Raw genomic sequence first — 27,071 nt, 5'->3', positions numbered from 1 at the left:
TGTATCCCCACCGAAAACTTCCGGTGAATTTACTAAATTACTCATCATAAACGTTGACAAAATACATAACAATTATTTTAACAATTATAGATACAGAACTCCTTTATGCAATCGCTGTGTCAGATTTTAAAATAGCTTTTCGGCGAAAGCACATTTTGCAATATTCTGAGTACATAGCTCAGCCATCACGGCTAGCTATTTTGACACCCGCCAACTTCGGGGCACACTAAACTCAGAATTAGTATTAGAAAAATGGTATTACCTTTGCTGATCTTCGTCAGAATGCACTCCCAGGACTGCTACTTCCACAAGAAATGTTGTTTTTGTTCCAAATAATCCATAGTTATGTCCAAATACCTCAGTTTTGTTTGTGCGTTCAGGTCACTATCCAAAGGGTAACGCGCGAGCGCATTTCGAGACAAAAAAAATCTAAAAGTTCCATTACAATACTTTGAAGCATGTCAAACGCTGTTTAAAATCAATTTTTATGGTATTTTTCTCGTAAAATAGCCATAATATTCCAACCGGACAATAGTGTATTCATTCAAAGAGGAAAAGAAAAAACAGCGTGGTCTCGTGAATGAGCATATCCAATCTCTTAGTCACCAGGCAGACCACTGAGAAACTGAGCTACTATACTCTGCCCAGAGACAGGAGACGCCTCAATCCGCTTTCTGAAGGCTTTAGAGAGCCAATGGAAGCCTTAGAAAGTGCTACGTAACCCCAGAGATAGTGTAGTTTCGATAGAGAATCAAAGGAAGAACTACAAATTCTCAGACAAGCCACTTCCTGCTTGGAATTGTCTCAGGTTTTTGCCTGCCATATGAGTTCTGTTATGCTCACAGACACCATTCAAACCGTTTTAGAAACTTTATAGTGTTTTCTATTAAAATATACTAATACTATGCATATTCTCATTTCTGGGCAAGAGTAGTAACCAGTTTACATCGGGTACGTTTTTTATCCGGCCGTGAAAATACTGCCCCCTAGCCCAGACAGGTTAACAAACTATAGTTTTGACAAGTTGGTTAGGACATCTACTTGTTATGAGAATTCTATTCTCAATGTTCTTAAACTGAACTTCAATTAAACTACTCAGTCTGCAACCCAGAATTTGTAAGATTCTGGTTGAATGAAACAGACGGAGGCCCAGCTTACAATAATCAGAATGTTTATTCACGAGGGCTCCGAATATCATACAATGTACATAGCCTTTTATACCTCACATGTTTGGTTATACCATATGTCATACCCCTTATAAATGCCCCTCCTCTTCTTTAGCACTGTCAAAGCGTATTTACCATTCTTCTCCAACACATATATTGCTTATCATATCCTGCCCCATGTTACATAATCTACTGTAAGCCTAACGGTTTCTCCCCTCCCTGGGTGAGGAAACCTACTTCCTGTTATCAGTTTCTGTAACGGTCGTCGTATGTAGTAGACCAAGATGCAGCGGGTTGAGTGCTCATTTTAACTTTTATTTGAACACTGAAAAAAAACTAAACAAGAAAACGAACGGACGCACAGTATTGCAGGCTAAACACAGCAGTGCAAAAACAACTTCCCACAAAACCCATTACAAAAACACCCCTCTATATAGGACCTTCAATCAGAGGCAACGAAGAACAGCTGCCTCCAATTGAAGGTCAAACCAATAACCCTAAACATAGAACTAGAAAGACTAGACCAGAACATAGACATATACTAACATAGAATATAACCGAAAACCCCGGAAGACTCTAAACAAACACCCCTCTACATAAACACATAGCCCAACAAACCCCGAAACACTCTAAACAAATACCCCCTGCCACGTCCTGACCAAACTATAATAACAAATAACCCCTTTTACTCGTCAGGACGTGACAGTTTCACAGTGGTCACAAGTTGTCTTCCACAAGCTGTCTGTTAACAGTTCCCCTTTTCCTTAAATGACTCCCTTATATTGCTAAATAGCAAAGTCTTAATTTGTTAACTTGTCCTATGCACACACATTAGTGAATTTATCTTATAATCACCCAGTTATACATTTTCAGGGTGGAATCATTTAGTCAAAACCTTAAACATATAAATTCCATTATCACTACTCTAATTTTTCCAACAATTGTTTACAGACAGATTATTTCACTTAAAATTCACTGTATCACAATTCCAGTGGGTCAGAAGATTATATACACTAAATTGACTGTGCCTTTAAACCGCTTGGACAATTCCAGAAAATGATGTCATGGTTTTAGAAGTTTCTGATAGGCTAATTGACATCATTTGAGTCAATTGGAGGTGTACCTGTGGATATATTCAAGGCCTACCTTCAAACTCAGTGCCTCTTTGCATGACATCATGGGAAAATCAAAAGAAATCAGCCAAAACATCAGGAAAAAATTGTAGACCTCCACAAGTTTGGTTCATCCTTGGGAGCAATTTCTAAACCCCTGAAGGTACCACGTTCATCTGTACAAACAATAGTACGCAAGTATAAACACCATGGGACCACACAGCCGTCATACCGCTCAGGAAGGAGACGAGTTCTGTCTCCTAGAGATGAACGTACTTTGGTGCGAAAAGTGCAAATCAATCCCAGAACAACAGCAAAGGACCTTGTGAAGATGCTGGATTAAACAGGTACAAAAGTATATATATCCACAGTAAAACGAGTCCTATATCGACATAACCTGAAAGGCCGCTCAGCAAGGAAGAAACCACTGCTCCAAAATCGCAATTAAAAAAGCCAGACTATGGTTTGCAACTGTACATGGGGACAAAGATCGTACTTTTTGGAGAAATGTCCTCTGGTCTGATGAAACAAAAATATGACTGTTTGGCCATAATGACCATCGTTATGTTTGGAGGGAAAAGGGGGAGGCTTGCAAGCCGAAGAACACCATCCCAACCATGAAGCATGGGGGTGGCAGCATCATATTGTGGAGGTGCTTTGCTGCAGGAGGGACTGGTGAACTTCACAAAATAGATGGCATCATGAGGATGGAAACTTATGTGGATATATTGAAGCAATATCTCAAGACATCAGTCAGGAAGTTAAAGCTTGGTCGCAAATGGGTCTTCCAAAAGGACAATGACCCCAAGTATACTTCCAAAGTTGTGGCAAAATGGCTAAAGGACAACAAAGTCAAGGTATTACAAAGCCCTGACCTCAATCCTATAGAATATTTGTGAGCAGAACTGAAAAAGCATGTGCAAGCAAGGAGGCCTGTCAGGAGGCTCTGTCAGGAGGAATGGGACAAAATTCACCCAACTTATTGTGGGAAGCTTGTGGAAGGCTACCTGATACGTTTGACCCAAGTTAAACAATTTAAAGGCAATGCTACCAAATACTAATTGAAATAAATCATTCTCTCTACTATTATTCTGACATTTCACATTCTTAAAATAAAGTAGTGATCCTAACTGACCTAAGAGAGGGAATTTCTACTAGGATTAAATGTCAGGAATTGTGAAAAACTGAGTTTAAATGTATTCGGCTTGTCACCTAAAACCCTCACAAACTTTTACAGATGCACAATTGAGAGCATTCTGTTCAGCTGTATTACCTCCTGGTACAGAACTGCACTACGCACAACCACAAGGCTCTCCAGAGGGTGGTGCGTCTGCACAATGCATCACCGGGGGCAAACTACATGCACTCCAGGACACCTACAGCACCTGATGTTACAGGAAGGCCAAAAAGATAATCAAGGACAACAACCACCAGAACCACTGCATGTTCACCCCGCTACCATCCAGAAGGTAAGGTCAGTACAGGTGGGTCAAAGCTGGGGCTGAGAGACTGAAAAATAGCTTTTATCTCAAGGCCATCAGACTGTTAAACAGCCATCACTAACACAGAGAAGCTGCTGCCTACATACAGACTTGCAATCATTGGCCACTTTAATAAATGGATCACTAGTCACTTTAATAATGCCACTTTAATAATGTTTACATATCTTGCATTACTCATCTCATATGTATATACTGTATTTTGTACCATCAATTGCATCTTGCCTATGCCGCTCGATCATCGCTCATCCATATATTTATATATTCTTATTCCGTTCCTTTACTTAGATTTGTGTGTATTAGGTAGTTGTTAGATATTACTGCACTGTCGGAACTAGAAGCACAAGCATTTCGCTACACTCGCAATAACATCTGCTAACCATGTGTATGTGACCAATACAATTTGATTTGATTTGGGGACAGCTGAATAACCGTTTTGGAACCCTTTTTTCTAATAGTGTAGTGTTTCCCTGGCTAAGAAAAGTTGTGCATATTTTCCTTCATAGTACACTGTCTGTGCATACAACATCCTTCCACTGGAACCTTTTCCTTCATATTCCACTGTCTGTCCATATACCTTATACCACCAATACCTTTTGAAATGTTCATGCCAACCAGTTTGTCCCATGAACTGTCATGTTAAATGTAGGTCTTTGTTGGGGTGGAAGGGCTTGCCACAGAACCTGCTGCTTTGATGTGACCTGACGACTAAGCCCCCTCACAGAGGGCATCCACCAGGAGCGGGTTGTAGAAGTCCTGGATGAAGATACTAGCCGTCCAGGATACAGGGATGAGACACAGGAACCCACTGATGATGAGCACCCCCCCTGCCCCCACTGTCACCTGTGCCTTGGCTACCTCCTCCACCACAAAGTTGGTGCACTTCCCCCCGGCGAACGCCATGAGGAGGCTGGCGATTCCTACCATGATGTCCACCACGACCAGCGCTCTGGCAGCCTGCAGGTCGGAGCTGAGGGCTAGCAGTCATTTACCTTACACTGCATCTGGCCCGTGCTCTGGACCACACAGCTCATCCAGATGCCCTCCCATATGGTTTGCGAGTTGACAATGTTGTTTCCGTTGAAGGCTGTAACCCTCCACATGGGCACGCCGCAGACAATGATCGTCCACACCCAGCCAAGCAAGGCCAGGGCACTGCCCAGCATCTGCATGCCCATGGAACCCATTCTGAATGCAGTGACTCTCTGTCTCGCTCTACTCGTCGACTCACTCTGTGTCTCCAAGTTAATATTGGAAGGTGATCAAGTGTTTATGTACATTTGAAAACGAGAAAGAAGAGTGTTACTGGCTGTTATAAGAAACAGAGATCCAGCCAAAGAATACCAGCCTTACAGGATTCTTTGTTGTCTGTGGACAATAAAGGTGAGTGTTTCATTTTATTCTCCTTTTTGGAGATGGTAGATCGGTTTACAAAAGCTGTTATGGTTCAAACACACGATGAGGAACGAGGATGTAGGTATGTGCCAGAAAACTCACCAGCTTAAAAGCTCAAACTGCAAAATAAACTTTCAATGGGATTTGACATTATCAGCAATAGATGGCAAATAGTGCTGAATTAAGTTTATAGATAGTTGTGGGAGGGCAGAAAATAAAAGAGAGGATTTTTTAACTCATCATACCTTCTTAGTTTACTCATTCTCAACTTAAAAAACAACAGTGATGTGTTTTACTTTGCTGACGCACCTATGCTGTCACGATTGTCGTAAGGAGTGAACCAAAACGCAGCGGGAAAATGTATACTCATCTTCTTTTTTATTTGAAGAAGGAAAAACAAAATAAAACACGTATACAAAACAAACGACTCCAAACAGTCCCGTCAGGTGCAACAAACACTAAACAGGAAACAACTACCCACAAACCCCCATAGAACAAACCCCCCTATAAATAGGACCTTCAATCAGAGGCAACGAGAAGCAGCTGCCTCCAATTGAAGGTCAACCCAATAAACACCACATAGAAATAGACCAACTAGAAATAAAATAGAAATACACTAACATTGAACATAACCCAAACAACCCTGAAACACCCTAAACAAACACCCCCTGCCACGCCCTGACCAAACTACAATAACAAACAGCCCCTTTACTGGTCAGGACGTGACATATGCCAAGCTTCACTCTCACTGGCTTAGAGACGTCACCACAGTATCCAGAACATGTAGTATGCCCCAACCGGTTTGGAGACATTCACATTGCATTGGCACACCAATGGACAGAAGAGAGAGAGGGGGGAGAGAACAAGAGATAATCTAATCTGTTTAAAGTCATACAACATATTTCTCCATGTGCACTGTTAACTAAAGCATTATGTAATGTACAGTATGTAGAAAGTGTGTCACTTTCACAAGAAGAAGATGTGCCTAGTATACCAAAACATGTCACAAGGAATTACGATGTAGTTTCAGGGGTGATAAGGTAATACTGTTCTTAATGCTTCACAGTTAAAGAAAGTAGGGACTATTGTCTATTTAACAATGAAAACAAACCAGGTTCTACCAGTTTTTCTAATGTTTGTCTGGCAGACCTAAATTCTACATAGCTGGTTCTGAGAGGAAGCCAGTTTAAATAGCAGAACTGTTTTCTTATCTGACAGGACGTAAGTTGGGTAACTGGTTCATCTGTGCATTCTTGCCCCAACTTAAAGATTTAGAAAACTAAATGGTGTCAATCTGTCACTGCCAGTCTTACAGTAAATGTCTCAGAGGGTATAATGGGGTAAATTTATTTCAAATCCTTAGAAGAAATCAGTGTTCTCAGGATTGTGTGACAGGACTAAATATTTTCCTCACATTCTTACTCGAATCAATGGAATGTAAAGTCCCACTTTCCAAAACCACTTTTGGTGTCATTCAAACAGAAGGCAGTGAGGAAGGATCATCAGAAGGTCGTTTCACCTAAATACTATGCTATTAGACATCTAAGATTTCAGCTGAGAAAAAGGAAATCACAGTAACTTGGAGTCTATTTATTAAAAAAAGACAGTTAAGACCAATGTATAAACTTTGTTGGAAACTTTTTATTAAAAAAATAAAGTTAGCAATTGAATAAGTTCTTTAGACATAATCAATGAACATATATTGTATGTTTGCAAAACATACTGTGATCTACAGTACAAAGTTATGACAAGTGAATCATACATATATACTGTACCTATGGTTTAACTCTCAAATCATATTGCCCATGTTCTTACATGAATATCAATATTATCATTCTGGTACAGTGTCCTTATACAGCAAAAGAGAAGTTAGGGTTATGGGAATGGCTTCAATTCACTTCAGCCATCACCTCATGACTCATGAGATGATCCCTACAGGCAGCATATACAGTAGCACTACTTCTCTTATGGGCAAGAGTTCTGTCTTGTCTTTTTCTTGCAAAGTCCTGAAGTACTCAGTAAATTTGTTTTCATAGATTCATTCTGTTTTGATTTCACATCACTTTCAAAATGTAAAATGCAGAAGAACAAGACTTGAAAATGCCAGTAACTTGCAGGGTATTTTCAATTCACAGAAGATTACCAAAGATAATCAAATAATTTATAGTCTCTCTTTCAACAGTTTCCTGCTCAAACATAAGCTCTGCTGGTAGCTGTGGATCTTGCCTGTGAGTACTTCACTGGGTAGTCGTCACGCTCCTCCTTGGGTGGGCAGGAGCTGCAGAGGAGACCCCCTCCCAGGATCAGGAGCCCTGCGGTGCCCCAGCCGATGTATAGCGAGGCCCCCAGCTCCCTCCTCTGGGCCTCGACCAACAGGGGGTTGTAGAAATCCCTGATGATGGTGTTGGCGGACCAGCAGACAGGGACGAGGATGAGGACGCCAGCCACGATGAAAATGATCCCACTGGCAATGGCTACTTTAGCTTTGGAAGCCTCATCCTCCACGAAGTTGGTGCACTTTCCTCCAGCAATTCCCAGGAGGATGCCGAAGCATGACGCGATGATGGCAATGACGCTCAGAGCTCTGGCAGCTTGCAGGTCCTGGGGTAAGGCCAGAAGGGAGTCGTAGATCTTGCACTGCATCTGTCCCGTGCTCTGGGTTACACAGTTCATCCACAGGCCCTCCCAGATGACCTGAGCAGTCACGATGTTGGCTCCGATGAAGGCTGTGACTTTCCACATAGGCAGGGCACACACAATGATGGTCCCCAGGAACCCGATGATAGCCAGGACGAAGCCCAGCATCTGTCTTCCCATCGACACCATTTTGAAGACTTCTTGTTTTTTGTTGTAAAATCAATGAAGCTTAGGCAGAGGTTGTAGAGGAGAGTCAATGCAGGTCAGCTCAGCTTGGTTGCAATCGTTGTTATCTAATGGCTCAGTCACATCCCCTGAAGTTATATGGATCTCTCTGCTCCTGAAAGGGTGGAGTCAACCTCTTCCCCCCTGACCTGAAACCAGTTGACATGGTAATTTTCAAACCGGACCAGATTCTTTCACTTCCCCGGTCGGTATGTGTGGTTGACGACCGGTTTCGATGAGATGTGCAATCAATCTCTTTGGACACGCTAACGAAAACAAGACCTGTGAACAGATAGTAATTTGTCCATTCAAACAATGCCTCTGTAGTGAACGCTGGATAGCTGGGAGGTTAGACCTGTCTGCTCACAGGTTATGGTAGAGACATAAGCTGTCCACAATGCCACCTGAATTAGTCATGGCAGGAAGTTCGACGCTACTAATTTTGTTCCACGCTTTCATGACGACATTGTTTATTGCAACAATTTTTTCCTCTAGTCAAGTTGCTAATACCACCAGAATTGTGATTTGTCATAGCCAGAAGTAAGTTTAGGCCTATATTCACTTTCTGTTTTCTTGGTTTTGATCCTGAACTAATTTCTTTCATGTAATAAACCAATACATTAAATAAACACATTACAGAACATTGCCTTTAAGCCGGTACAGATCTAAGAGACCTTGATTTTAAAGAAAGCTGTTGATAATCTAATTAAACAACCTATTTGAGTTACAGTTTCGAATCTCAAAACTATCCCATTGAGCATGGACATCAATTCAACATCTATTCCACGTTGGTTCAACGGACCTAATTTTATTGAAATTACGTTGTCATGCTCTGACCTAGGAGAGCTGTGTTTTCTCTGTTTAGCTAGGCCAGGGTGTGATAGGTGGGTGGACATTCTATGTTTTGTTATCTATGTTTTGGCCGGGTATGGTTTCCAATCAGAGGCAGGTATCTATGGTTGTCTCTGATTGGAAGCCATACTTAGGCAGCCTGTTTTTCCTTGGTTTTGTGGGTAGTTCTTTTCCATTTTGTTCATGTACCTGACAGAACTGTTGGCTGTCGTTTTTGTTATTTTTGTTTAAGTGTCGTCATTAAAAGAAATATGAGCACTTTACACGCTGCACCTTGGTCCCCTTCATACGACCCTTGCTACAGAACTACCCACCATGACTGGATCAAGCGGCGTGCCCAGGCAGAGATGGACACCTGGTCACACATGGAATGGATGAGGAGGAGAAACTGGACTTGGGGGCAAGTCATTGACAGATATTGGAGCCTCCCGGCGAAGAACGAGAGGCAGCCCCCAAACTTTTTTTTGGGGGGGGGCACACAGGTAGTTTGGCTGGGCCAGGGGTGAGCCCTGAGCCAACTCCCCGTGCTTATTGTGGTGAGCATGTGCCTGCCTCTCGCACTCTCTCTCCAGTGTGCCTCCAGAATCCAGGAAGTCCTGTTCCTGCTTCCCACACTCTCCCTCCAGTTCGCCTCATTAGCCCAGTAAGGCCGGTGCCTGCTTTGAGCACTCGGTCCTCAGTGCGTCTCCCCAGTCCGGTGAGACCGGTTCCAGCTCCCTGTAGGAAGCCTCCAGTGATGATCAATGGTCCGAAGCCTCCAGTGATAATCCATGGCATGAAGCCTCCAGTGATGATCCATGGCCCGGAGCCTGTTGGGATGATCCATGGCACGAAGCCTCCAGTGATGATCCATGGCCCGGAGCCTGTAGTGATGATCCATGGCACGGAGCCTGCAGCGAAGGTCCCCAGTCCGGAACCTACAGAGACGCTCTCCAGTCCAGAGTCTCCAGCGACGCTCCTCAGCCCGGAGCTTCCAGCGACGCTCCTCAGCCCGGGGCTTCCAGCGACGCTCCTCAGCCCGGAGCCTCCAGCGACGCTCCTCAGCCCGGAGCCTCCAGCGACGCTCCTCAGCCCGGAGCCTCCAGCGACGCTCCTCAGCCCGGAGCCTCCAGCGATCAGCGGGCGGTGTGGGGGCTACGCCCCGAACCAGAGCCGCCGCCAATTATAGATGCCCACCCAGACCCTCCCCAATAGGTTCAGGTTTGCGGCCGGGAGTTCGCACCTTTGGGGGGGGTACTGTCACGCTCTGACCTAGGAGAGCTGTGTTTTCTCTGTTTAGCTAGGCCAGGGTGTGATAGGTGGGTGGGCATTCTATGTTTTGTTTTCTATGTTTTGGCCGGGTATGGTTTCCAATCAGAGGCAGGTGTCTATCGTTGTCTCTGATTGGAAGCCATACTTAGGCAGCCTGTTTTATATGAGCACTTTACACGCTGCGCCTTGGTCCCCTTCATACGACCCTTGTTACATACGTGGAAACATCATAGATTCAACCAGTGTGTGCCCAGTGGGATGTTTGTATATTTGGAGAGAGGAGATACGAGGTAGCTTTTGAGTAACCATGCTATCGCCAAAATAAACAGAAATTACCAGATACGTCATCATTGTCACGTCCTGACCATAGAAAGCTGTTATTTTCTATGGTAGAGTAGGTCAGGCATGACAGGGTTTTTTTCTAGTTTAGATTTTCTATGTTATGTTCTAGTTTTGTATTTCTATGTTGGGATTTTTTTGGGATGATCTCCAATTAGAGGCAGCTGGTCATCGTTGTCTCTAATTGGAGATCATACTTAAGTAGTTGTTTTTCCCACCTGGGTTTGTGGGAGACTGTTTTTGAGTAAGTGCATTTTGTACTCTTCGTCACTGTCACAGGGGTCGTTGAATGGAGACCAAGGCGCAGCGTGTATAGTGCTCATTCTTAGATTTTTAATGAAAACACTTCAACAACAAAACAATAAAACAACCAACAACTTTCCCGTCAGGTACTCTAGACTAAACGGAAACAACCACCCACAAAACCCCATGAAAAATAGGCTGCCTAAGTATGGCTTCCAATCAGAGACAACGATAGACTGGAAACCATACCTGGCCACAACATAGAAAATGACAACATAGAATGAAACTCTAGACAACCCACATAGAAAACAGAAAACCCAAAACACATAGACGAAACACCCCCCTGTCACGCCCTGACCAATCTACTAAGGAAAAATGACCTCATACCAGGGTCAGGACGTGACAGTCACAGTTTGTTGTTTTGTTCATTTAGTTTTGTATGTATTGTTAGTTTCACAGTTTAATAAAGAAAATGTGGAACGATACACACGCTGCACTTTGGTCCGCTTCTTCATCCTACGACAAACGTGACAATCATGTAACTAAAAGATGTTGATCCCATAAAATCCTTAAGAGTCTATTGACGCACCCCATCAAAATCCATCAGTTTAAGCTAGAGATATCATTTTTTGCATGGGCTGTGTCTCAATCTGCCATATCCACCTATGTCAACCTTCTGCATCTGCGGTGGAAGGTGGCCAAGCTACAGCGGTGTTTGTCAGCCCATGAGACATCCCTAAAATCTGGCTTCTCACGAAAATGTCAGTAGCGTCTGAACGGTTTGGCCTACAAAACTAATATGGAAAGATGAGACTTCTCCGTTTTGCTCTACAACCCCTACAAGCCCCACGGGACTCGTCTGATGTCAGTAACGGTGATGTGCCATTTTCTGTAGAGTCCAAACTGTTTGGGCTACAAACTATGTGTCACGGGGCTCATCTTTTAAGGTAACCCATACAAAAGAATAGAAGAAGTATGGAGGTAGTTTTGTGGAAACAAAAATAAAGGGGTTAAATATGTATATATAAAAATATATATATATATATATATATATATATATATATTTCCTGAGCTTTCTTATATCTTCTAGATATAGCACAGACACTTCAACACTTTATTATTCATGATTTCTTTTTTACTGTCTTTTTTGCCATTTATGAATGTGTTATTCTATGTGCTTCTATGGGCTATAGTAGAAAAGGCCAAATGCAATATTTTTCAAATATATTTTTTTGATACCTGAAGGGGTCCTAAAATTCCAAATCAAATAGCTACATGATCCATGGTATGAACATCTTAAAACAATTTCATACGTTAGCTTAGTACCCACTCCCCCCCCCCCCCCCCCCACCCCCCGTCAGTATTGTAAAGTACTTAAGTAAAAAAACAAGATAATTGTTCCGTCTGGTTTGCTTAATATAAGGAACTTGAAATTGTTTATACTTTTACTTTTGATACTTAAGTATATTTGAGAAATTGCATTTACTTTTGATACTTAAGTATATTTCAAACCAAATACTTTGATTTTTACTCAAGTAGTATTTTACTGGGTGACTTTTACTTTTACTTGAGTCATTTTCTATTAAGGTATCATTACCTTTACTCAAGTATGACAATTGGGTACTTTTTCCACCACTGCCCCCAATGGTTTAGACTTTTAGATTCATGATTTAAGGGAGAATTTAATTCAAAATGCAACTTTTAAAACATGAATTGTAAGTAAGAAAATGCATAGGCTTTGATTATTGGTATGATTATTGCTCATATTTCATATACATTTAATATTGCAGCTGTTGTTTCCCAACTTTTCCACAAAGACACATTAAGACTTCACATTATATCATAAAGTGTGTTTATTTTTGGTAAAAATATTTACAGAAAAATGTGTTGTTTTTGTGTACCGATACATCACAAGTCATAGACCAACCAGCTATTTACAAAACAACAGCATCAGTTGCACAATGGGAGAAAAACACAGGCTGCTGCTAAAATGAACATTTACGCTACATCCATTCTCATTATTAAACAATTTCTCATAACGTTTGCATACTAGAAGTCAATACTTCAGGATTTACATTGTGAATACGACCCTGTCCCTGAGTAGGGTCTGCTGGTTGGGGTGTAAACTCTCCCATAGGGCCCTGGCTGGACCATTGGTTGGCCTGGATAGGGGTACATGGGCGCTCCTTGAGGATAGCTTGGGTACCCATACATCTTCTGGGGTGGGCAGGAGGTGCAGAGGATGATCCCCCCCGATGAGGAGCAGCGCTGTGGAGCCCCAGCCGATGTAGATGGAGGCTCCTATCTCCCTCCTCTGGGTCTCAATGGTCAGAGAGTTATTAAAGTCTGAGATAGTGAATGCCGCTGACCAGCAAACGGGGATGAGGACCAGAATAGCACCTATGAGCAGCAGGATGCCTCCAAGGATCGTCACTTTACTCTTGGAGGAATCAGACTTCAGGCAGCTGGTGCACTGGCCCCCGATGAAGGTGACAATCAGGCCAACAAAGTTGAAGATGATGGAGGCGATGACCAAGGCCCTTGCTGCCTCATCACTGAGTCATTTATCTTACACTGCATCTGTCCCGTGCTCTGCATCACGCAGTTCATCCACAGGCCGTCCAACACGATCTGGCCTGTCACAATGTTAGCACCCATGTACGTGGCCACCCTCCACATGGGGATACCCGTGGTCACTGCCACCCCCACGAAGCCGATTAAGCTGAGCAGCTGGCCCAACACCTCCTTGCCAATCCTCCCCATGGCGAGAGGCTGTGTCTGGAGTGGGAGAAAGAGAAGTCTGGCTGCCTAAGTCAGAAACAACTGGAGCCTGCTGAGGAAGACGAATATGCAGGAGGAGTGGTTTCCTGTCACGAGGTGAGTTGTTCTGGACAGACCAGATTCCTCAGACTGTCACGCTGTAGATACTGTGTGACACTCAGACAGAGCTGAAGGAGTGGTGACAATCTTTAACTCAATACTGTCATCTTCAGAAAGCTCTCTTTCATATGCGACAGGTTCAAAACAACCTGGAGTTCAGATGGTCACACTTCTTTCCACCAAATACCATCAATAGACACTGAAACTGGCACTTCCCTGAAGGCATGACCATCTGTCAAAATGCTCAATCCCAAACCTTCATTGTGACTTTGAAAATGTAAATACACGTATAGGCAGGCCTATTTATTTTACAAATAAGAAAATTGGTTTTACTGACACCGTGTATCAACATTGGGAAATACTATACTTCAAAAATGCTAGGATAGGATGTGTTATGATGAAAGTAACATTCCCCTCCCAGTTAGTCAAAGTGTTATTTGTTTCCACAAGTGACTCACTGCAGTCTGATCATGTTGCATTTCATCATCTGCAGGTTACAATAAACTGTCAACAACTTGCAATTTAGGGAAAATGGTATTGGTGACATGTTCAAAACACATAAGAACATGTCTTCATCCCAAAAGCCCTCATCTAATCACAAGAGCCATTTAGATTATTCTTAAGATACATTGAGCACATGGTGTTGGGAAAATGGTTCAAACATGGAGACCCCAAACAACTACAGTGTCATGACGTTGGCCTGTGGGTAAGGCTTATGACCCCCCCCCCCCCCCCCCCATAAATACCTTTCTCCCTTCCCTCTCTCTCTGACTCTACTGAAGGACTCTTGAATAGCTGTTGTTAAACATAGAGAGTCTGGGAACATCAAACAAGTGGGGGGAAAGGAACCATATCTCAGTAATAGAACCAGTTGAAAATATGCGTTGGTACTTAATGTATATGATGTCTGTTCGGTGGTCATCTGAGACATTATGACTGATGACAGGACGACATAAACTGTATCTGGGAAAGTCTACACATTCTAGTTATCAGATTCACATGGAATTGTTGTGCAAATTAAATGTTTGAATATGAAACTATTTGTGATAAGATTAAATGTAATTTTAGCTTCCAAATGAGAGAATTGGGTTTTCATACGGTTAGAGCCCTGCTCAATCAGTGGCCCGCCCCTGTGAAGAGACATGGGTTATAAACTATGAAACACACCCTTCTCTCCCTCCACTATATAAGCCCTTGACGAAAATGTAACCCCCTGTTCCGAGGACGATAAGACGATGGTCTATACGTTAAAAGGGACTAACATGTCAACTACAGAACTAAGCCAACCTCAGCGTGAGCTTTGGTTGGGAATGGTATGAAACCTTATATTTATATTGTATTTATTATTATTTTTTAACCCCAGGCCCCGTCCCCACGGGAGGCCTTTTGCCTTTTGGTAGCCCATCATTGTAAATAAGAATTTGTTCTTAACTGACTTGCCTAGTTAAATAAAGGTTAAATAAAAATAAAAATAAAAAATGAACTGAAAAGCAGACAGTGGCGTGTATTCATGGATGCCAAGGGAAGGACAAAAAATGTTACCATTATTTTTTTTAAACATAAAATAATGTATGTTTCCTCTAATTTTCCTTCAATTCGCATGAGGCCGAATGTATCTCACAGGAGTAAGCATCCAAGCGAGTGAAACAGCATCCCTCTGTCTCTCTACGTGTATGCCATCTATCTGATGCCGTCTGGTCCAAACGAGTATGACATTGTTGCTGCCCATAGCACTGAAGGCAAGGGAAGCCAGCGAGCTATCAAATCTCATTAAGAGCACACGCCATTGACAGAAAAACTTGAATTGTTGCGTCTCGTTGTGTTGTTGTCCTCCGGTGGCTAGCTAGCCAGCTAGCTGAATTTGGCTCTATCCTAAATTAGCCATGGCTGGAGATAGGGATTTGGTCTTGTGGTTTTACTTAATTCTCCATACTGGCCAATGATTATAATGGCAATTCTGATCTATTATTGTAAAAAGGCAATCAATCCACTCTCGTAGCATCTAAATCAATAAAATAATAAATGATGGTTGACTATATGAAAAGACTGGAGTGAGTTGAGTCGGTTCACACTAAGCTGTGAGAAAGCAGTATTATGTTCCCATGCTATCAGATCTGTCGATCAGGGAGAGAGAGCGGTTCGAGTTATGCCGTTCTCATGCAGAAAATGTTGAAAGATCTTAAAATGACATCCCTTCCTTTAGTTATTTTTCTAATTTGTCTCACCAGTAAATTATCTTAGCCTTAGGTGCTTTGTTATTGTGTTAAGATAAAGTCTAATATCAAATCATTGATTGTCACGTTATATTCAGTAGTTTTACAGAGACAGTTCATTAATATTCAGTAAGATTGAATGACCAAATCATCCTCATATTCCGCCCAGTATCAACTTTAGCATAATTGTTTCACTCTGAATGACTGTTTCACGGTTTGTTCTCTTTCTATTCAAAGAAACCTGCATTATAGTGCAACACCTCAGTCATGTCCCTCCATCAAATACACTGATGACGCACAATTGCTATCTAGTGGTATATACTTATGCCCTCTCCCTGCATAGTTCTATTATGACAAATGAAGAAGAAACTGCCTGCCACCCACATGACAAAAACTATGACAAACCTAACAATGCCACCTAGCATTGTAAACATCCTGTGATATTTATCAAATAGGAACATTGATGGGAAAAGCTACTCAGTCACGGAAATTAATACATTTCATTTGTATCTAAATGTATTTAGTAAAGTCAAGCTCATGTCAAGTTAACGAGATATATCGCATCTCAATGTTGTGACTGAGTTACTGAATCACTGACCTTGTATAGTCTATTGCAGGCTCACGGTTGCATAATCAGTTATTGGAATTCACTAGTAAAACTATTCTGGTTTATAAAATGTTCATTGTATTTTTAGCAGCGAAGTGAGAAGCAAAACAAAGCATGTCAGAACAATATCTAAATGTGTGGTAACTGGGAGTGGCTAGAGGAGAAATGTGTATACAGAACATACTGTAGCAAGTCTATATCCATACAGTGGATTGTATTCACGGATGCCAAGGGAAGACAGGCGTTTAAAAAAAACGAACCAAATCATTTTGTCTGTGTTTCATAATTTTCCTTCAATTCGCAAGCGGCTGAATGTTTCTCACGGGAGAAAGCATCCGAACGAGAGAAACAGTGCCCCTATCGCTCTACGTGTAGGCCATTTATATATCTGATGCTGTCTGGTCTAAACAAGCATGACATTGTTGCTGCCCGTAGAATTGAAGGCAAGCGAAGCCAGCGAGCCCCTATCAAATCCCATTGAGAGCATACGTCATTGACAGAAAAACATGAATTGATGCATCTTGTTGTTTTGTCCTTCGGTGGCTAGCTTGCCAACTAGCTAAAATTGAACCTTTCCTAAATTAGCTATTGATGGAGATAGGGATTTGGACTTGTGGTTTTACTTAATTCTCCATACTGGCCAATGATTATAACGGCGAATGATTATAATTCTGATCCAACCATTAATTCATACATTGTTGTGCCCCTGGCCTGAGATGGAAATGCAATATGTAGCTAGATGTAGAAGGCTAATAATAACTAGCTAACGTTGCCCATGAATGGAAATTAGCAAGCATTTTAGCCAGGTAGCCTAAGATTTTGGCCAGGTAGCCTAATATAACAAAAAATACAAGTGTGTACTGTATGACAGAATCATACATTTTCGTCAACATGAAAGAGATGAGGATGGCATTGGCGTTTCTCTACAAGTAGGGTGAGTCGACATGTTTTCTACCTGAACCCCACAGATAGAAATCAGAACCATGGACAGCCACATCATATTTAGCTTACATTGATTGGACTACATTTTTTTGGCTTCTGTAATAAAGATAATCTAACGTTTTACCTAATGATATATAAGGAGGGCATTTGCACAACATGTTTCACAACAGCACACAACAAAATTCCAGAGACATATTGAGCGACCAACTGATACCAATCACGACCACACCCAGAGACAGATGGCTGACTTAAGCCCTAGCCACACGAACTGACCACTGGTGTAAAGAACAACATTCCATGAATATCGCAAGCACCCAGACACGAATTACCAGAAATACACACACACACACACACACACACACACACACACACTTAGGTGTGTTGGACTCCGAGGACAAAGGACACTGCCAAGGGCCAATGGGAAGTCGACACCACCTGGAGAGTGGACCGTCCCTCCACTCATCGACCAGTCAGGAGAGCGGACCTACTAGACTCAACGTCAACACACTGTTATTTCATTGTATAAATTGGATGTACACTATGTTTCGGGGCTCTCTTCTGCTAGTTCCCTATGAGCTAAACGAAGGAGTCCGTGCACGCTTTGCCAAATATCTTTGTCTCATAATAAACTGCCTTACTATAAACTGAATCCACCCGGTCCAACGTCTTGACTTGGTCTCCTTCTAAAATAACTAATCATCAACACTTCCCCAGTGATTTTACCCACGCACTGGTACTGCAAGCAGACCCGGATGCCAGCGACAATGAAACATCTGCTGTGGCGACTGTGGACTTTGACCGCTCGTCCTCGATGCAATTGGTGCATTTCCCCACAGCCATAGACAGCCGGATGGCGATGAGTGCGGCCATGATGGAGATGACCACCAGGGCACGGGGTGCCTGTAGCTCCTAAGGTAGTGCCAGCATGGAGTCGAAGACTTACACTGCATTTGCCCCGTACTCTCTACCACGCAGTTAACCCAAAGGCCAGCCACATTATATGTGCTGTGACAATGTTGTTGCCAATAAACGTGATCACTTTCCAAAGGGAAGCGCACAGATAATAATGTATCCAAACCATCCGGGTCACGCCGAGGCTAATGCCCAGAATTTGCGAACAAGCTGAAGGCATTGTAGGCTACTTCTAAATGGTGCTACGATGCCAACAGTGGTTACCTTTATAAAAGCCTATGCTTGTACCTGTCGACCATGCCATGGCAAAGCGGTTTGTATGCACCTGTGGGGTCTAGATTAACCGCACTTGATAACAATTGTCTGGTGCTGTGCGGATTGGCCCATTGGTGTGATAGACGAATCAGTAGGTCTGACTGAAACCTAATGTAATAGGCCTAACAATGACAGTAGGCTACAGATGTTTTAGAGGCAGCATTTACACAGGCAGCCCATTTCTGATCTTTTTTCACTAATTGGTATTTCGGTCAATCGGATCAGCTCTGACAAGATCTGATGCGAAAAGATCTGATGTGATTGGGCAATTAGTGGAAAAAATATCAGAATTGGGCTGACTGTGTAAATCGCTTACTGTTTTATGGTCAAGTCAACATGCATCTCTGATTGTTATCAAGCATCTCACAAGTCTTTCTAAATAGGTCAAGGTTTACCCACCAAGCAGAGCAGAGCATATAGGGGTGTATGTACTGGTACTGGCTCAAATGTTTTACCACAACAGAGAGATAATGCTCCTCACTAAAACTCCAGTCAAAGTACACATTTGAGGGATTAATTGTTGCACTTTCATAAATAAATGGACAATACGGACTGATTATATTGTACTGTTTATTTACAATGATCATACAATTGTTTTAAATCACAGGAACAAAGTTAAAACAGTGCCAAAATGGAGACATAACTCCATTGATATATTCCTAACCTAATGGATTTAATTTTACATTAATGGATATAAACAGGGTACTTTAGTGGTTGAGAAAACAGGTGTTTAAAAAACAACAATATTACACTTATAAAATAACTCACAACATTATTACTTTTAACTCAACAAACTCATTCAAGTTCTTTGTGATTTCAACACTCACTGTTTTCGCTATAAGAACTGTCAGACAAGTCCTTTGAGCACAGTGTCCTAATTTGAATTGAATTAAGTGGATCTTTGACATTACACTGACATGATCAACATCTCAGACATTATGGCACACATGCAGTTAACAAAAATATATGGAAATGTCTGCTCTACTCAAAATGACAACCAACTAATTACAGCATCATCGCAAAAATGGAAGAGGCAAGTGGAAGGGGGAGAAAGTAAGGAACATGTCTGTCAGCTCTGCATTAAAGACCAAAATTGGTTAAAGAAAATTGTGATGAACAAAAAAGTATACCAGTTTCATTTAAGCTGTGCCATATGGATTGGAAATAAAAGGCACATGGTTTATGAACTGATACACAAAACTATGCTGGATTCAAAACTTCGAGTTTTTCTATTTAAATTATTATACAACATTTTTGCAACCAATAGAATAATATATATATTTGGGATAAAACCATCCCAGCTGTGCAGATTTTGTTTGCGAAGAGACCATTTTTCTTGGTACTGTCCATATGTCGTTTTTGGTCGCAGGTTCAGGAATGGCTGAAGAATTGTAACATTTACCTGGAGCAAACTCTGCAAATAGCACTGCTGGGTGATTTAAAAACAGTCATAGTCAATTGATCAATAATATAATAATACTCTTAGCTTCATGATTATCTTTCATTTACAATATGCAGAGTCTATGAGAATAGAAAGGTTCAGAACATTTGTGAAACACCACAGCACAGTTGAAAAATATATGGCAAATACGAATCAAAACTGGATGGTGTTCAGAGATAGATGGGAGGTGTTGAGTAGAGCTGAAGGATGAGACTAAAAACAAACAAAAGATAACTATTGTAAAATATACTGTGTCTGTGAAATGTATATAGTATGTATAAGGTGGAAGTAGGAGCTTAGGTATTGTTGTCGATTAGTATACTACAATTAGGGGAGGGCTGGTAGGGTTAGTGGAAAATAATAAAGGAAAATATATAAAAATATATGTATATTTTATATACAGTACTAGTCAAAAGTTTGGACACACCTACTCATTCAAGGGTTTTTCTTTATTTTTACTATTTTCTACATTGTAAAATAATAGTGAAGACATCAAACCTATCAAATAACACATATGGAATCATGTAGTAAACCATTCTTTTTTTAAACAAATCAAAATATATTTTATATTTGAGATTCTTCAAAGTAGCCAGCTGCCCTTTGCCTTGATGACAGCTTTGCACACTCTTGGCATTATCTCAACCAGCTTCGTGAGGTAGTCACCTGGAATGCATTTCAGTTAACAGGTGTGCCTTGTTAAAAGTTAATTTGTGGAATTTATTTCCTTCTTAATACGTTTGAGCCAATCAGTTGTGTTGTGACAAGGTATGGGGTGGTATACAGAAGATAGCCCTATTTGGTAAAAGACCAAGTCCATATTATGGCAAGAACAGCTCAAATAAGCAAAGAGAAACGACAGTCCATCATTACTTTAAGACATGAAGGTCAGTCAAAATGGAACATTTCAAGAACATTGAAAGTTTCTTCAAGTGCAATCACAAAAACCATCAAGCGCTGTGATGAAACTGGCTCCCATGGGGACCGCCACAGGATAGGAAGATCCAGAGTTACCTCTGCTACAGAGGATAAGTTCATTAGAATTACTAGTCTCAGAAATTCTGGCCCAAATAAATGCTTCAAAGAAGAGACTTGCTTAGGCCAAGAAAGACGAGCAATGGCCATTAGACTAGTGGAAATCTGTCCTTTGGTCTGATGAGTCCAAATTTGAGATTTTTGGTTCCAACTGTCTTTGTGAGACGCAGAGTAGGTGAACGGATGATCTCCGCATGTGTGGTTCCCACCGTGAAGCATGGAGGAGGAGGTGTGAGGGTGTGGGGGTGCTTTACTGGTGACACTGTTGGTGATTTATTTAGAATTCAAGGTACACTTAACCAGCATGTCTACCACAGCATTCTGCAGCGATACGCCATCCCATCTGGTTTGCGCTTAGTGGTACTATCATTTGTTTTTCAACAGGACAATGACCCAACACACCTCCAGGCTGTGTAAGGTCTATTTGACTGAGAAGGAGAGTGATGGAGTGCTGCATCAGATGACCTGGCCTCCACAATCACCTGACCTCAACCCAATTGAGATGGTTTGGGATGAGTTGGACCGCAGAGTGAAGGAAAAGCAGCCAACAAGTGCTCAGCATATGTGGGAACTCTTTCAAGACTGTTGGAAAAGCATTCCGGGTGAAGCTGGTTGAGAGAATGCCAAAAGTGTGCAAAGCTGTCATCAAGGAATAGGGTGGCTACTTTGATTTGTTTAACACTTCTTTGGTTACTACATGAGTTATTTCATTGTTTTGATATTTAACCCTGGCAAGTCAGTTAAGATCAAATTCTTATTTACAATGAAGGCATAGGAACAGTGGGTTAACGACCTTGTTTCAGGGGCAGAATGACAGATTTTTACCTTGTCAGCTCGGCGATTCAATCTAGCAACCTTTCGATACTGGCCCAACGCTCTAACCACTAGGCTACCTGCCGCCACAAATAGTGACCCAATAGTGATGTCTTCACTTTTATTCTACAATGTGGAAAATAGTCAAAATAAATAAAAATCCTTGAATGAGTAGTGTCCAAACTTTTGACTGGTACTGTATATATTTACATAAAAATATCTGGGGGATCAATTACATTGATGGAAACCACAATCTATCTGCAATATTAAAGCTGATCTGCCCCCTATTATTAATTTTTATATATATATATAAAATTAAATATACACTACCGTTCAAAAGTTTGGGGTCACTTAGAAATGTCCTTGTTTTTGAAAGAAAATCACATTTTTTCTGATCAAATTGATCAGAAATACAGTAACATTGTTAATGTTGTAAATGACTATTGTAGCTGGAAACTGCTGATTTTTTATGGAATATCTACATAGGCTACAGATGCCCATTATCAGCAACCATCACCCCTGGGTTCCAATGGCACGTTGTGTTAGCTAATCCAAGTTTATCATTTTAAAAGGCTAATTGGTGATTACAAAATCATTTTGCAATCATGTTAGCACAGCTGAAAACTGTTGTGCTGATTAAATAAGCAATAAAACTGGCCTTCTTCAGACTAGTTGAGTAGCTTGGAGCATCAGCATTTGTGGGTTCGATTACAGGCTCAAAATGGCCAGAAACAAATAACTTTCCTCTGAAACTCATCACTCTGTTCTTGTTCTGAGAAATGAAGGCTATTCCATGCAAGAAATTGCCAAGAAAGTGAAGATCTCGTACAACGCTGTGTACTACCCCCTTCACAGAACAGCGCAAACTGGCTCTAACCAGAATAGAAAGAGGAGTGGGAGGCCTAGTTTGAGAAACAGACGCCTCACAAGTCCTCAACTGTCAGCTTCATTAAATAGTACCCACAAAACACCAGTCTCAACGTCAACAGTGAAGAGGCAACTCCGGGATACTGGCCTTCAAGGCAGAGCTGCAAAGAAAAAGCCGTATCTCAGACTGGCCAATAAAAATAAAAGATTAAGATGGGGAAAAAGAACACAGACACTGGACAGAGGAACTCTGCCTAGAAGGTCAGCATCCTGGAATCGCCTCTTCACTGTTGACGTTGAGATCCCTCCTCTGTTGTGCAGTTGGTGCATTTCCCTCCAGTGATCGACAGGCAGATGCCGACGATACTGGTCAGGATGGAGATGATGATCATGGCTCTGGCGGCCTGGAGGTCCTGGGGTAGTGCCAGAATGGAGTCGTAGACCTTACACTGCGTCTGGCCCGTGGTCTGCACCACACAGATCATCCACATTCCCTCCCAGATGGTTTGTGCTGTGACAATGTTGGCTCCGATGAAGGCTGTGACCTTCCACATAGGCAGGGCACACACGATGATGAGCGTCAAACAGCTGATCAACAACATTACTTTTCCCATGATCTGGATCCCCTGGGAAACCATCTTTACTAAATAGTTCCTCACACACACACTGTCAACTGATTGTTCCTGACCTCACACACTCCAACCTGAGTCTCACACACTCCAACCTGAGTCTCACACACACCAACCTGAGTACGGACAGATCCCGAGGAGTCCAGCTATTCCCAAAGAGTTCAAAGATGGTTCACACAAAAGATACCAGTATTTTTAGAGTTGTGTTGTAGAAGGTAGATTTTGTAATGTGTTAAAAACAGAGATATGATGCAGGTATGTGTTACTAGAATTCCCTGCTCTGCTCCCATTTGCTGAGAGATGTTTATACACAAACAGACAGAAGCCCAATAACCTCTAGCAGTGCTGACCTAAGAGAAAAGAGCAGCTTCACGGTCATATAGCCACTTGACGCAGAAACAAAACAGCTATTCCTTCTGACTCACTACTATGTGACTGATATCAAAGAATGACTTGGAAACTGACTATGGAGTTTTAACAAGAAGACTGTGAGAAAGAGTTGGGTTATTAGGAAATGTGTTATTTGGAGGTGTTTAAAACTATCATTTTTTTATGACTGCACACTGATTTACACTTCTATCAGGACACACAATGTTTTCACTGAGACTGCCAAAATACAAAATGAAGTGGGGTGTAGTTAGCAGTGATGGGGACCATGTAACATAATGTTGTTTTTTCTTCATATGAGGATGTTCTATGTTTCTATTCCTATAGGGGGCATCATTGCACAATGAAGGATTCTCAAGATGCTATGTGAACTTCAAAGGTGTGTCATCCTACTCTGAATTCTAGTGTAGACTAAAGTAACATTCCCATTCCAAAGGCAAAGCATTTCTCAATCTCAGGTCTTATCTAGCCATCAATCAGTTTTTTTCTTCCCATTTTGTTAAATGTACCAATTTTGGTGTGGGTTATCAAACTAGGCTACTGTAGGAAATGTTAGGCCTACATTTCAGCATGGCTAGAGGCTATATATGGTATATATTTAAAAGAGAATGGAGATGTTTACTCTTAAAGTGAAATTGTCTACTAAATAGTAGTCTAATCTATCTACTCTGTGATTTCTCAATGAAATAGTCTGTTTGACGGTTGGTGTGGGGTGTGGCTGAAGAGCTAAGAATAAGCATGACCATGCTGAGGGATAAAGATTCATTAATTTGATATATGATCAAAGCTTGTTGCTCATGTACAGTCAAAGAAAACATGAGACATTGCATTTGAAGTTGAACAAAAATATTTATTTACAGTTTTATCACCATTGAAATTCACATTTTCTGAATCACACACATTTAAAAAATATATTTAGTCAAAATGATGAATGAAATGTACACTTTCAATGCAAACGTTATGGGAAACCCATTCAGATCATTCTGAAATATTTTATACATGTTTTCAAATAATAGCTTTGGCTAGTTCCTATTCCTATATAGCTTTGGCTAGTTCCTGTTCCTATATACCTAGCTATTCATTCTATGTATTGTGAATATACGTCAGAAGGAGTATTAGCTGGCATTGTCCATCCACACCCTTTTCTGGGTGCGTTACATGCCATCATGTCATTTCTTACTTATACAAGTGCCACTGTCTGGAAGTCTGTCTTTAATGAAATACATTGGAATTTTGTCATTTAGCAGTGGAACCAAGCTGTGATATCATACAAACATGATCCAACAATCACAAAATCACAATGTGAGACAGTAAGGATCACACTGCACAGCACCTGTATAAATATACATAGTCTCGCTCTGTCTTTTATAATCTCTCTTGCTTTTCTTTCTCTTCTTTCTCTCTCGGGCGTTTCTCCCACTCCTCAAACATAGTCCCTGGGTGCTGTGGACCTGGCAGCTGAGTACTTAGTGGGGTAATTGTCCTCTTTAGGGGGACAGTTGGCACAGAGGAACCCTCCTCCAATGATCATGAGGGCCGCGGCCCCCCATCCGATGTAGAGCGCAGCCCCCAGCTCCATCTTCTGAGAGCTATTCAGCATGGGGTTGTAAAAGTCCCTGATGATGGTGTTGGCCGACCAGCAGACGGGGATGAGACACAGGACGCCAGCGATGATGAAGACTACACCCGAGCCCACGCCTATTCTGGATTTGGTCCTCTCATCCTCCACGCAGTTGGTGCACTTGCCCCCGGCCACGGAGAGCAGGATGCCCACCAGGCCCATCATGATAGAGATGATGATGAGAGCACGAGCAGCCTGGAGGTCCTGGGGTAGTGCCAGCATGGAGTCATATACCTTACACTGCATCTGACCTGTACTCTGGACCACACAGTTCATCCAGATGCCTTGCCAAGTGGTTTGGGCTGTGATTATGTTCTCGCCGATGAAGGCTGTGACCTTCCATTGAGGAAGAGCACAGACCACAATGGCCCCGATCCAGCCAATGATGCCCAGGGCTGTGCCCAACATCTGAAACCCAGCAGATGCCATCTTTACTTCTTCTTTAAGTCCTGGAGGAGTCGATGAAGGAAATCTGCCGAAAATGAGTGTCTTCTTAGAAATCAGTTGCTTGGTATGTCTTGCTTGAAAAATATCCAAGTGTCAATGTTTAAGCCATACTGGGAGCAGGTGCTTTTATACACCTGACTTGGGAGGGGCTTGGCACACAAACGTTCCAACACACCTTTGACATGACTTGCCGCTTCTCCCTCAGGGCATGTGTCGTAATTCTGTTTTTTGTCTTCTCTTGTCACTTAAATGGTACAAGTGGAACAGTCTCATTGTGACTCACCATTGTTCAAATAGTTTTGGCCAAACTAAAGAGGAACTGTGTGTGCCAACACCCTTAAAATATAAACACAGTATCAGGGTTTCAGTATTCTCTTCTCTCTGTTGCCAGTTTCATGCTGACACTACATTCTGTGGAAAAATCTGTGAATAAGGATTTTCTACTTTTACATCAAAACCAGATATCAAAATTAGACAGGTATAATTATAATCTGACATTTACACAATTATATTGAAATGAGTTCCAACCTCTTTCCTCTTAATATGAACAGAGCCCTTTAATTTCTCAAATGAAAGGGTTGGCTCTATATAGTTTTAGATTATAGAGTTTTAACAAAATGTTATTTTACTTTGGCTATCTATTACTTGACATTCACTCTTCACCTTTGACCCCATGGCTAACCTTTGCAGCTCTGGGACTCCCATCAGATCATATTGACTTGAAACAATGCCAGAATACACCAAGATATTCACTTATTTAGTTATGTGAAAAACCAAAAACCAAAACCCTTGAATACATAGGCCTACTGTAACTTATTATTTTCCTGCTTGACTTTACAATCCCTCACATAGAATATATTAGAAGACTGCAACAACAGTAAATATGTAAGGTGCTCTTTGGTTTCCCGGGCTTGTGACATTGTCAAAAGAATGAAGACATGTTCCCTTTCCAAGAGATAATCTATTTTCCCTTACAGAAACAGTACAACTATTTAAACTAAAGTTTCATTTCATCAGGGGTGTAGGGCTGCAGGAGCACAAGGAAGCAGCGCTCCCTCACTTTTTTCAATTTGAGAATACACGGAGCTGGTAAAGATATTTATTGAAAATTATTAAGTTGAATCAATTACTAGCAAGATCACATAATGATGAATTTGTATTTTAAATAGCATAACCGAATATAATAGCATTGCATTGTAGGCCTATAACACCTCATTTGTAGTGAGATTTTAGGATGGTTAGCTGA

At 41.6% G+C, this 27,071-nt stretch overlaps 2 protein-coding genes and 2 pseudogenes across 2 annotated transcripts; all 4 read right to left on the bottom strand.

The window, feature by feature from the left end:
• Positions 1-4,485: 4,485 nt before the first annotated feature.
• On the bottom strand, positions 4,486-4,964 carry LOC106612755 (claudin-4-like; annotated as a pseudogene).
• A 1,829-nt stretch (positions 4,965-6,793) lies between these two features.
• LOC106612819 (claudin-4) lies at positions 6,794-8,176 on the bottom strand. Its single transcript, XM_014214343.3, has one exon. The coding sequence runs from the start codon at positions 7,996-7,998 to the stop codon at positions 7,363-7,365; it is 636 nt and encodes a 211-aa protein (XP_014069818.1). The 5' UTR covers positions 7,999-8,176; the 3' UTR covers positions 6,794-7,362.
• A 4,378-nt stretch (positions 8,177-12,554) lies between these two features.
• On the bottom strand, positions 12,555-13,671 carry LOC106612820 (claudin-like protein ZF-A89; annotated as a pseudogene).
• A 10,915-nt stretch (positions 13,672-24,586) lies between these two features.
• On the bottom strand, positions 24,587-25,945 carry LOC106612824 (claudin-4). Its single transcript, XM_014214349.3, has one exon. The coding sequence runs from the start codon at positions 25,805-25,807 to the stop codon at positions 25,181-25,183; it is 627 nt and encodes a 208-aa protein (XP_014069824.1). The 5' UTR covers positions 25,808-25,945; the 3' UTR covers positions 24,587-25,180.
• Positions 25,946-27,071: the final 1,126 nt, after the last annotated feature.

This window comes from Salmo salar, chromosome 09 (genome assembly GCF_965601325.2).
Source record: "Salmo salar chromosome 09, fSalSal1, whole genome shotgun sequence".
NCBI lineage: Eukaryota > Metazoa > Chordata > Actinopteri > Salmoniformes > Salmonidae > Salmo > Salmo salar.
Note: the sequence above shows the minus strand (reverse complement) of the source record. Positions and strands in the feature narration are given on the sequence as shown.

Coding starts and splice junctions, on each gene's coding strand:
- LOC106612819 (XM_014214343.3), bottom strand. CDS start 7,998: ATGGTGTCGATGGGAAGACAGATGCTGGGCTTCGTCCTGGCTATCATC.
- LOC106612824 (XM_014214349.3), bottom strand. CDS start 25,807: ATGGCATCTGCTGGGTTTCAGATGTTGGGCACAGCCCTGGGCATCATT.